Source organism: Sarcophilus harrisii, chromosome 6 (assembly GCF_902635505.1).
Source record: "Sarcophilus harrisii chromosome 6, mSarHar1.11, whole genome shotgun sequence".
Taxonomy (NCBI): Eukaryota; Metazoa; Chordata; class Mammalia; order Dasyuromorphia; family Dasyuridae; genus Sarcophilus; species Sarcophilus harrisii.
Window position 1 is genome coordinate 65,684,697 of NC_045431.1, and position 13,110 is coordinate 65,697,806.

The window sequence follows — 13,110 nt, forward strand, 5'->3', positions numbered from 1 at the left end:
CTATTCTAATTTGCGGGGCTCCTATAATCAAATAAGAATTATTCAGTACTGTGCAAAAAGTCAGCATGTCTATCTGCTATCCACTGTGGTCACTCTAAAAGCTAGATACTAAACAATTGATGAAAAGGCATTTCTCCTTTATTTTGGATTATGAGTTCCTGTTCTGAGAGATCCAGAGTCCGTAATATTATCCAGCAACATTTAACTGAAGGAAATTTTGTTCTTTCTGTAGCTGCTTTGAGTCCCAGCCATAAGCAGAAAGATCATGTATATGGGATTGGGTAACTGGATTTAGATTGTGACTCCTGGTTTTGAATCTCTTACTGCCTGTAAAGTTTTGGGGGATAAGCTGCCCTTTCTGAGAGGCAGTTTCCTCATCTATCAAGTAAGAGCTTTGGAGGCTTCTTATCAATTCCAAATCCTATCATCTGTCAAATAAATGCCTTTCTCAGGGAATATAGTCAACAAACAAAGCAGTGTTGTCTTATGATATCAAGAACTAGCCGGGTCTTTTCTTTCTAAGTATGACAATAGGAACATTACTACTCACCGCAGGCAATGGTCCAGTATACCAATGAATCTGGAGTCTGGTAGAGGATCCGGTAAGGGGCAACTCTAGCACTGGAGTCCAGAACAACATCGAGAGTTCCCACCAGGAGACCTGGAACAGAGGAAAGACATCTGAGAAAATTCATACACCCTCATCCTGGGGGCTCCTGCAAAGCCCACTGTGGGATTTCAGGAAGATAACTTTTTGCAGACTGCTTGCTGTAAGGGAAAGACCACTGGATTTGGACTGAGAAGACATGCCCCAGAGTCCCTGCTCTACCCCTTCTGGTTCTATGTTTCCTTCCTCTTTGAACTCAGCTTCCTCACCTATATAATGGGCATATAATACTTACAATACCAAACTCACAGAATCATTGTAAAGAAAATAATTTGTAAACCTTCCAGTGCTTTGGAAATGAATTTTTTTTATTTTATTAAATTATTTTTTAAACTTTAAAAATTTTTTATTAAACTTTATTTTATTTTATTAAATTATTTTATTAAACTTTATTAGTTATAGTATCTTCCATTACAATAATAATGTTCAAGTTATAATAATGTTAAGAATAGTGGGACATCTGCCAAAGGCTTAGCTGAAGGCAAATATTCATTTGGCAGATAAAAATTCAGCACCCTCAAATGGAAAGTTTTCATTGGCACTGATATTAGAAAGAGTACTAAAGATCCATACTTTAAGTTCCCTCCCTGATGCTTACAACTTATCTGATGTGGGCAAGTTACTTCACAAGCCTGGGGCTCAATGGATGTAGACAAGATCAATCCTCAACCTGGGGTTCATGAACTTTAAAAAAAATGTTAATAACTAATTTTTTATATAATTGATCCCATGTATTTTATTTTATGCATTTAAAACATTCTGTAAAGGAAAATCTGAGAAAATAAATGAACTAACATAGAAGATAGTGAGCAGAATTAGAACATTTGTAACATCAATATTGTAACATCAATATTGTACCAATGATAAAGTATGCATGATCTACTCTAATCAAGACACTGATCCACGACAATTCCAAAGGACCCACGATGAAAAGTATTATCCATGTCTAGAGAGAATGATCAATTCTGAGTTTCTTCCCCACTCTCCTCCATCTCTGTTTTTCTCTGTCTCCCTCTCTCTCTTCTTTCTTTCTTTCCTTTTACAACATGGCTAATATGGAAATGCTTTGTGTGACTTCACATGTATAATGAGTCCTATTGCTTATCTTCTCAATGAGTGGTGATTGGGACTGGAGAGTAAGAATATAAAACTGATTTTTTAAAATGAATGTTAAAAATAAATAAATGTCAAAGAAAAAATTATGAAAGGGGGATCCATAGTTTTCAGACTGTCAAAGGAGATCATGACACAGAAAAACCTGGACTAGATAATCTCTTAGGTGCTTTCCGGCTCCAGATCTCTTATCTATGGGTTCTGGATTGAACAAACTCCATTCTAACACCCCTTCTGCCTTTTATTAGTTGTCTGGCTTTGGGCAAGTCCTCACATCTCTGGTTAAGCTTCCTCCTCCTCAAGATGGGGGTAACACTTGAATGATATCATAATTCCCTGCACTGTTGTAAGGAAGCATCTCTATAAACCTTAAAAAGCACCCTTGAGTATAATTATGAGAGATGTCACTTTTAAGAAGCTTTGATTTTATGACTTGGTCCTTTTACAGCAATGTTCCATTTCACAAATCATTTTCACTAGCTTCTCCTCCCAAATAATTATCATTATATTCTTTTTAAAGAGAATGAAGTATGATGTGAGCCAGCTATGGAATTAAAGAGTGACATGGTGAATGCACTAAGGCATCCCCAGACAGAAAAGATATCTCCAGGGTCTGCTTTTGGTCTCTCGGATCAGCAAACTTGGCAGTTCCCTTATCAAAGAGTTTTTGGGCTGCAAGAAAAATCGGCTTGTGCAGGCAAACTCCGTTCAGACATGGATAATCCCAATACCTCATAGGGTCACAATGTGTTATTGTTGGAAAAGACTTCAGAGACAGTTAAGCATAAAGCTTTCATTTTACAGATGAGGAAAAAAGCTTACTTGCTCAGTCTCACATTTAATTTAGATGAGATCAATTTTTATCAGGACGCCATTCACTCATCTAAAATGAGAAATAAGAATGTGGTAGACTAGTAAGAGTATTAGAGAGGACATGTTAAATCTCAGCTGGGCAAGTTGTTCCTCTACTATCAGTTGTTCTAAGCGCTTGAGATTTGGACTTAGGTTCAGTCACACTGGCTCAGAGATCTTATTACTGAGTCTATACTCAATGCTATTTCAATATGTACATAATGATTCACACCACCTGTGATGGTAGAAATCTGAAAACAAAATGTGTCCAGTTATCAAAGAATGATGGCCCATAGCATGGAGTATGGATGCTATATAATGATATTTCTAAAAGAACAAATCTACAATACTCCTCTATCCAAGAAGCCTACCCATTTTATCTTTTGTCTCTCTTTTTCACATGCCTAGAATGCAAGCCCTCCATACCTCTACTTGCTAAAATTCTCAATTCCCTTCAAGATTCAGTTTGTGCCATCTTCTAAAAAAAGCTGTTCCCAATCCCCCTCGTTAGTGTTTCCCATCACTACCTGGACAAAACTACTTTGCATTTACATTTATATTTTGTATTGATATATATAATACATATATGGTAGATTTATATATATCATATTTATATTTTGTACTTATCTATTTACACATTGAACCCACCCTCCTCCCATCTCCTTGTGGACAAAAATAAATTCTTTTTTGTTTTTCCATTGCCCAGGACAATACCAGGCAAAGAGCAGGTTCCTCTCAATTGTTGGTTTTGTAAATGAACAACTGAATGCCAAATGAGGGATTTAAAGGACTACAAGAAGAGGAATAGGAAGGGATGCTAAGTAATGATGAAATGATGAAAGCAGTGATTTCTCCCCCTCCCCCCTATACCCATGACTTCATCTGTATTGTAGCTCCCAAAGGGAAAATTCCCTTTAACTGTGTAAATCAGTACATTCTTTGCAATTTATGGTCTTGGAAAGTTGCCTAGGGCTCCATGAGATTAAGGGACCAGCCCAGAGTCAGACTGTCACTGTGTGTGTCAAAGAATGGGCTTTTAACTCAATCTTCTAGACTTTCAACCCAGATCATCCCTAGTGTTGAATGGTTCTCTTATCTATTTATTACCTTTCACATTTAATGTTTCATCTATAATGAAAACCAGATGAAAAGGGACCAATTATAGTCCTGGATAATCTGTCTTCCTTTCCTCAGTTAGGTTCCAGAGAAAGGAGATTATCTCTACCTCAATCATACAGGTGGGTCTCTTTTGGAGAGTCAGCACCTCCCTCTGCCTTTATCTTTGGTCACTGACCTTCTGACAGGTTGATGTTGCTGTAACAGACACTAAATCCTACTTTCATTTTCTATAGTCTAATATACACAGCTAATTTTAGTGACTCCCCAGGCAGTCAGTGCCAGCTCTGTGCCAGGTACTCTACTGAGCTTCATTGATACAAAGAAAGTATAATATGTGTAAATATTACACTATAAAGATTTTATATTTATATTACTATAAAGATAGTGTAATATGGGAAACAAAATACAAATATGGATGTCAGTCAATAAACATAAAACAGTCGCTATGAGCCAGATCAATTGCTTCTCAAAATTGACTATAAAAATCAATCAATCCATTGATCAATAAACACTTATTAAGTGCCTACTATGTGCCAGGCATATACCCTTCATGACCTGTCTCCTCCTACACATTTCTTTTATTTTCCTCACACTGGAATCCCTGAGGAGGAAGTGGAGACTGACTTGATTGACTTGGAGCCATGTTGGGATGGTCTTCATGGAATTGTTTTACCTCTTTCTTCATCCTCTGAAGCAGGTTGGTTCACATGCTGCAATTACTCTCATGGTGGGGGTTTTGGATCATTCCCATCCCAGGGTAATGGAAGTTCCTCAAAAAGGTTAGTTTTTGTTGCTTTTGGACACACAATGAAACCAGTTCTACCACCTTTATTATCTAAGGAAAACTTGTAAGTCACCTTTACATTTAGCTTGGATTTCCTCATCTCACGTACCATTCAGATATCAATATATATGTATTGATACATTGATAAGACTAGCTTTTACTACTATGTTATCTGGTAGGCACTGGGACATAGATCTCACAGTGAAGATACTAACAGCTGATAATATTTACAGATGGCATAAATACGATATGATTTTTTTGAGCCAAACAGGCTTAAATATTTTGTACAAAATTGCAGAACTAGTAAGTATCCGAGACTGAATTTGGACTCAGGTCCTCCTGACTCCAGAGCCAGCATTCTATCCACTACCCCCACTATATGATTCTTAACAGCCTCTACCCATCATGATGTCACTCTGCCAATGTGCCTAAAAAAATCAGAAGAAGGCTTCAGAGATCTGAGAGTCATTTTTAAAAGTTTCTTGGTTATTATGCGTTGCCATGGCAAATTATCCTCTATTCTCAATCCACTGGTAACAGAGTCTTTCCATATTTAATCGAGCTGGTCATTGGACAGCAAACTCAGTCAGGACCCAGGACTGTACTCAGGAGTAACTATTAATCAATCCATCAACTACATCAATAATTATGTGTACCAGACATTTTGCTAAGCACTGGAAATATAAAGGCAACAACTTCAAAACAGTCTCTGCCTTTAAAGAGGTTATAGCCTAATGGGAGCCTACAATCTGCTGGTCAAGTTTTTTAGTACCCAGAGTGACTTTCTTGCATTTTTTTTTTAACAGCAATGATCTTTATGGAAGAGTAACTACATAAATACTATTTAACATCTCTGTCATCATTTCATCCCCCTCTGTGCATATAAAGGTTATGGCAGCATGATAAAGTACCAAGATCACAGTTCTTCTCTTAGTTCTGCCATTTATTATAGAACAAGTTTTTTTTTAGCCTCAGTTTACTTATTTGTTAAATGTGGATAAAAATATCTGCTATCACAAAGCTTTTGTAAAGAAAAAATAGGGATAAAATCCATTTATTCAAGAAACACTTATCAAGTATTTACTATATGTCTAGGTTTGGAAACATATAAACTGAAAAAAAAAAAGAGCAAAGTCCCCACCCTCAAGGCATTCATAATCTATTGAGAAAACACAAATACAAAAAAAAATTAGTAGGTAAAATGTGATGGAACCAAAGGAGAGATCCAGAAAAATGGATGTAGGAAAAGTTAAAAAACAAAAACAAAAAAAAACTAACAGGCACTAACCACCACAGTGGAGGAGCCTGCTGAAACCATTAGTTATACAGGATTTTTTAGAACCTGCAGGATAAAGCAAACTAACCCATTGACCAGTAGAGAAATTGATGGTTAATAAATAAGTCAAATCTAAAAACCATTACATTGAATTCCCAATCCCTATATTTATGCCCACCTGCATTTTTGATTTCCTTCACAAGCTAATTGTACAATATTTCAGAGTCTGATTCTTTTTGTACAGCAAAAGAACGTTTTGGTCATGTAAAAAATAAATAAATCAAATATATTTCTACCATGTTTAACATATATTGGACTACTTGCCATCTGGGGGGGGGAAGGGGAAGAAAATTGGAACACAAGGTTTTACAAGGATTAATGTTGAAGAATTATCCATGCATATGTTTTAAAAATAAAATGCTTTAATTAAAAAAAAATACTAGAATCCCACCCAAATCAGTAAGTAAATAAATAAATAAGTCAAGATTCCTGGGCAGACAGGGATGATCCCAAAACCAATCGATGCGTATGGCAGAATACCACACTGGGGGAGAAAATTGTCCCAGAGAATTTTAGATTAGCTTATTTGAAGAAAGAAAAAAAAGAAGCCACTTAGAATTTTCTAAAAGCTTTACTATTCCCACATCTGAAATGATTGTCAAAACAGTGAACCTCTTCATCATTTCCCACACAAAGTACTGTTTTAGCAGCTGCTTTAGTCGGCTATTTCTAGCATTAAACAATCTTTGATCGTCTGTAATAATGAAATCAAATTGAGGTCCTAAATATAGCTCTTCTAGGTGTCTACTTATCCATTTGTTTCTACAGCATTGTTCATCACAAGTACATATTCAGAGAGTTTTCAATGTAACAAAGGCACAAAAAAATTCCCCACTTCAACTGGTATATCACTAGAGGCAACTGATTCACTTTGGCATGGGTATAATTGAGTTTAGGTGGTGAGATAAATTGGCTCGAGTGAAAGTGAGCATGATAGATTGGGCAACCTCTCATTTCTTGCCCACTGGAAGATTATACCACCTTCATAACACATCTGGCGTATACGCCCATTTCTCTCTGACACAGTCACTGTGATGGTGAAGTCTCTCAATAATCTCCTGCCTAGTTTATCACAACAGCCTTCTATTTGATTTCTTTCCCCACATCAGTCCATCCTCCACTTAACTGCCAAAGTAATTTGTCACTTATTTACTCAATAAAATGCAATGACTCCCAATTACCTCCAAGATCAAGGACTTGGATCAGGACTTTAAAAGTCCTTTTACCTGGCTTCTTCTTACCTTTTTAATCTTATTATACTTTATTTCTCTTCACATACTCTATTCCACCAACCTTTTTCCTCTTCTCTGCACACAACACTCCATCCCAGACTCCATGCCTTTCACTGGCTGTTCCCCAGTGCTACTCCTCTTCACCTCCACTTGCCTTCTCTCACTCTTCAAAACTCAGCTCAAATCCTACCTTCTAGAAGGGGCTTTTTCTGGATTTCCCCTATCCTTCCCATCACTTCCCTCTGACTCTATTTATAGAGCATCTTATATTTGTACATAGTTGCTTGCAGGTTATCTCCCTGGTTAGGTGAGCTCTTTGAGAACAGAGATTGTGTTTCTGCCTTTGTTTCTCATGTCAGTAATTATCAGCATAGTTTCTGGCACATAGTAAGCATTTAGTAAATGCTAGTTGACTTACTGACTAATGGGTGAGGACAGAATCTAAACAGAAAAAAAAAAGAACTCTGATATGAAAAACAGTACAAGTAGCAAAGTTCAAGGTATGTTTGGGGAATGCTAGGAATGCCATTTTCCCCAAAGTGCACAGTATTTCCAGGAAGCAAAGATCAGTCTTAAAGACCTCAATATCTATAAATCTGTCTTTTATTTGGAATCAAGTCCATAACGTACCAAACACTTTGGTTACCATAAATTTCCCTGTTTTATGTCTAAATTGATACTGATAATCAGAAATTATTGTATCTATCAACATCTTTATTTCTGATATTGTAGGTTTTACATTTTGCATGAACTCTACCTCTTCTCTCACTTCAAATACTGTTCAAAATTACATGCTCAATATTTCTTCTCCAGGAGGAGATGGCTCCTACCCTGAGAAAAGTCCTAACTTGGGTCTAGGATTCCAGTGCAACATGATGTTCTAGGTCATGGAGAAGTCAATTACTATAAGGAGCTGTTTCTTGCATTTCCAATAGCCTTTTTTTCCAAGTTAATTTTAATAATTTATCCCTAGATACACTCCCATTAATTAAGATCATTTAAACTCTATTAAATTATCTTCTCTTGTGAGAGGTTTTACCATTAGGCTCCATCTAGTCATTCTCTACAAGGAATGTCTATACCATTGAGTAATTTACAAAAAATTAATAAGGATTTATTTTTCTTTTTATATCTCTTAGTTACAATATTTTCCTATGTTTCAAATATCATCTTATAAAATATTCTTTAGGATCTAAAGAGGATTCCTTTGCCTTAAAGTCCTCTGTGGGTCCCTGTTTGCATGGCTAAGTACCAATACTCTAGGCGTGTTTATATTTGGATTACTCAAGAGCCTTCATGCTTAACCATGTGTAACAGTAATTTAACAGATATTTATATTTAATATTCAGCTAATTAACATTAATCACAGAAGATTATATAAAACACACTGGAAAATTCTTTTTTTAATTTAAAAAATTTTGACATTAGGGTATTCAATAAATCCTAAGTGGATAATCTTCACAACGTGTCTCTGGCAACGTAAGAAAACCCCCAAATGTTCTGAATAATGTCAGCCTGTACATGGGTAGATATTTCAGAATGGATCAATGGCATCAGGGACTGCAATCCAGAGTTAAGAGTTAAGACTTGAACTATGTAAAGATGAAGCAATGACTTAAAATAATTTAGTTGGAACTACAAAAGGTCAACAGGAATTGGCAAGAAACAAGATACTAAACTGAAAAGCCTTATTTCCTCATTTGTAAAATGAGCTGGAGAAGGGAATAGCCAACTATTACAACAATTTTTGCCAAGAAGAAATGACCCCAATGGGGTCATGAAGAATTGGAAGTGACTGAAAAATGACAACTCAGCAGAGTGTAGTGTAAGTGGATAGAAAGTAGACCTTGGGACATCAAGCCTTGCCTTTGACACATAACTAGTCCTGTGACCCAGTGCCATCCTGGAACAGGGGCTGATCCGCATTGGGAAAAAGGACTTTCCTCATAAGCAATGTCTTATGTCAATGAAATCACAGACTTTGTCCAAAAACCCAAACAAAACAAAACAAAATAAAAAAGCCCCTAAAGTTCCTTAAGAAGGAAGAAAGGTTGTTTTCCAGGAGGAAATAAATAACGCAAAAGTTTATCTTTACCGGGATTTCCTGATACGAACCTTATTTTGATCTGTGCAGATCTGTGCAGTGCAAAAAAATACAGAGAAATTTCCCCAAGGCAGTGAGTCTGCAGGGAGAAGCTATGGTTTTCCCCTTTTGTAGCTTATCTTTTTGGGGAAGAGAGAGTACAGATTTGTTTACAACTAAAACAAGAGCAGAAAAGACAATTTACAAAGCATTTTTGAAGGCTCATCTAGGTCATACATACATTTAGTCCATTAATATTTGCTGTTCAGATCTTACAAGAAATCCCTGGACTATTCCATGAGGCCCCCATTGACATTGCAAGCTGAGTATGTAGCCTGAAGCCTGAATAAAGCAAGAGTTTCATGTCTTTCCTCTCAGCCACACTGACAGGCAGACACATTAATATAATATTGGTCTGAATGCAGGAGATGCTCAAAATAAGCCACTTTACTAAAAGCAAATCCCTTTGAAAGGAAACAAAACTGATATACACTGAAAAATAATCACACAAAATTATCATTATTAAAAATATTTCTGGTAAATGATGGGTCACAGTGCACTGGTGAATGTGGAACAATAAAAACTATATCTAGCTAACAAATCTGGAGCAATTAAAACCGCTTACCTGTTGCTCTATTTGTCTCCGGAAAAGCCCCCATCCTAACTAATTTGTCTTTCTACAAAAGCTTTTACTTGTCTCCTTCCCTAAATTATGATCTTCCTTATCTTTTACAACGTTGTAGGCAGTTAGTCTGCTAGTGAAGCCCCAAATTTTCAGTATATTAAAGCCTTCCTGAATTATTTCTAACTTGCTAGTCTTCCTCTTGAGGCTAGCCTGTCAGCCAGCTGTGGTATAAATAAACTCTTTTGTGGCTTTAAGAGAATCTCTTTAAATTCTTTCAAATTGTAACCCATGATTCTCACATAAAGACTGAACAGGCGAGCAGCAAATTGGTGAGGCAGCTGCAGGTTTTCTAGATTATCTAGATTTGTCCTAGTCGGAGGAGATCTTAAAGTACATTCCCTGACAAATTCACAAACCTATAACTGGAGTATCAGAAGATTATTAGTTTCACTCAATACCAGTTCTGCATCCTTATCTGTCCAATATGGCACTCATGAATATCTTGGCGGCTAGGTGGGAATAAGGGAATAAGGCACAAGATCTGAAGTTAGGAAAGATTCATTTTCCTGACCTCAAACCCTTTACTAGCTGTGCGGTCCTGGGTAACCCTGTTTGCCTCAGTTTCCTCACCTGTACAATGAATGAAGAAGGAAATGGCAAACCAGCCCAGTTTCTTTGCTAAGAAAATCCCAAATGGGGTCATGAAGAGTTGGACGTGATGAAAAGATTGAACAAAATGCATCATATTTTGCATTTTGATATAGATATATCAAAATATCTATATAGATATAGATCTATGTCTATAGAAATATCTATCTATCTAAATAGATAGATAGACAGACACACACACACACACATATATATACTTATTTGTATGTATAGAGCAATACTTGAGAATTCTGGAGATTTATTTCACCTAGGAAGTAAAGCTATTATTATTAAGTCATTTTATCTATTTCAAACATGCTCAGCAATAGTTTAGAATCAAAATTGATTTTATGTTCAGAGAGATTGTGTGGTGGAGACCCTAAGTCAGGGTCCACAGAATCTGTGTATGACTCTTGCCTCTTTCACCTTGCTGTAAGACAGGGATAGTAGTAATTAATAGCTGTGTGACCTGAGAAGTGAGTTCACCTTCTCTGGGACTCACTTTTCCCCAGTTGCAAAATTATGGGGTGAAATGAGTCATTAGTCTCTTAAGGTTTCTTCTATCTCATGATCTATGATTGACCTAGTTTAAAAAAAAAAAAAAAAAAAAAACCTCCTTACTCAAGAGAATCTTAAGAAAAGGAAATTGCCTATTTCCAACAGAATGGAAAATTAAAAGTAAAAAACAATCATCCTCAAGTAAACTTACTTTCATTTCGATAACTTGGCTCACCCTCAATCAAATTAGGTTCATGTAAACTGGGGGGGAAATGGATATTAATTAAACTTACTTTCATTATGATGACTTGGCTCATCTTCAATCAAATTAGGTTCATGTAAACTGGTGAAAAATGGATAGAGCCAAAAGTTGTCACAGGAATTCAGAACACTAAGCGATCTGTCTTGGAAGACAATATTATGTAAGAAGACATGATCTGCTTGATATTTTTCATTCCAGCCACAACTGCAGATACAATATTGATATCTATACTAGAAAGGATGTGCTCCATTATTGTCTGTGTTGAGTTTTATTAGGATGTTAGTGAGACAGTATTTTATTCTTTAAATATAAAACAACTATGCCATGCTGGAAGATCTGTTGGACTTCCCCTTGCATTTTCTCCCTTGGTAAATTCATTCATGTTCATAGCTTCAATTTTTCCTTTATTATTCCCAAATTAAAATTCCTTTATTATTATTGAGTCTTCACTTCTCTTCTGAATATTCAGACCCACATTTTCTACTGTCTCTGGTCATTTCCTATTAGATGTTCTGCTAGTATTTCAAAATCAACATGGAAAATCTCCACACTTTTCCCTGTTGCTAATTTCTGCAATTCTATCAATGTACCTTCTTTCTCCCTTGTCGCTGAAACTATGTCCATTGTCTTTCATGTATATCATTACGTGTGTGTGTGTGTATAAAATACATACACACAATATGTATATATACACAATACATATACACACATAGGGCACACACACATACACAAACATACACACATGTTTACACACAGGAAAGACAAAAAATGGAAAGTACTCAGAGCTTGAAAACTATATGGTAAACCCCTAATTGGGGCAGCTAGATGGTGCCATAATGCAGGGAGCACAGGGCTAGAAATTAGGAAGACTCATCTTCCTGAGATCACATCTGGCCCCAGACACTTAGTAGCCATGTGACCCTGGACAAGTCACTTAACCCTGTTTCCCACAGTTCCCTCATCTGTAAAATGAGCTGGAGAAGGAAATGGCAAATCACTCTAGTATTTCTACCAAGAAAACTTCAAACGGGGTCATGAAAATTCTGTAGTTGCTTAAAAAAATGACTCACCAACAAAAGCCCCAGTTAAATGACATTTTCCTCATCTCTAAAACAGGAATGAATCTTGGGGTTTGTGAAACTCAGATGAGTAGATGTAGCTAAAGTACTTTGTAAATCTTAAAACTCTATTTGTTCTGATTTTTCTTTCACAATCTGATTAATATGGAAATATATTTAAAATTATTGTACATGTACAATCTATATCAAATTACTTGTCTTGGGGAGGGGGAGGTAAAAGAGGGAGGGAGAAAAAGTGTTTGGTTTTCAAAATCTTACAAAAGTGAATATTGAAAACATGTATTTGGGAAAAACAAAATATGATTGAGAAAAATGTTTATTAGATTTTTAAAAACACTATATAAACTTATTATTTTGTCAATGGATTTGTAGGTGTTGTGTGTTTGTTTATAATTTTCAAACACTAAAAAAAAAAAAAAAAAAAAAGATAAATGAACTGCTCTTCCTCAATTTTCACTTGGGGCCTTTGCTGTCACATTGGTGCTTTGAAAGCCATAAAGGCAAGGATAACATATGAAGCCCCTGCTATTTATTCTAGTCTCAGATCCTCTTCCTAGCTCTCCCCTATGTTTCAGCTGTCACAAAATTTCAGAGCTGGAAGGGAACCAAAGGTTATATAGCCCAACCTAAACCTGTTAACAAATCCCCTCAAGACACTCAGTAAGTGAACATCTTACTTGCTTACTTTCTGCTTTGATCCTTCTCCAATGATTTGGTAAACCAATGATTTATTCTCATTGCCCTGGCCCCTTTCTGTGGTACCAGATGTTACTTCCTCTGGATTTCCCCATCTCCTACCACAATCCTACTGG

At 36.2% G+C, this 13,110-nt stretch overlaps 1 protein-coding gene across 1 annotated transcript in view; it reads right to left on the reverse strand.

Annotated features, from left to right (window-relative positions):
• The window catches only part of TBC1D9 (TBC1 domain family member 9), a 116,101-nt gene that overhangs the window by 72,667 nt on the left and 30,324 nt on the right, over positions 1-13,110 (reverse strand). Inside the window, exon 2 of the mRNA XM_031943129.1 lies at positions 551-661. Coding sequence (XP_031798989.1) covers positions 551-661 — 111 coding nt within the window. The remainder of the gene's footprint in view (positions 1-550; positions 662-13,110) is intronic.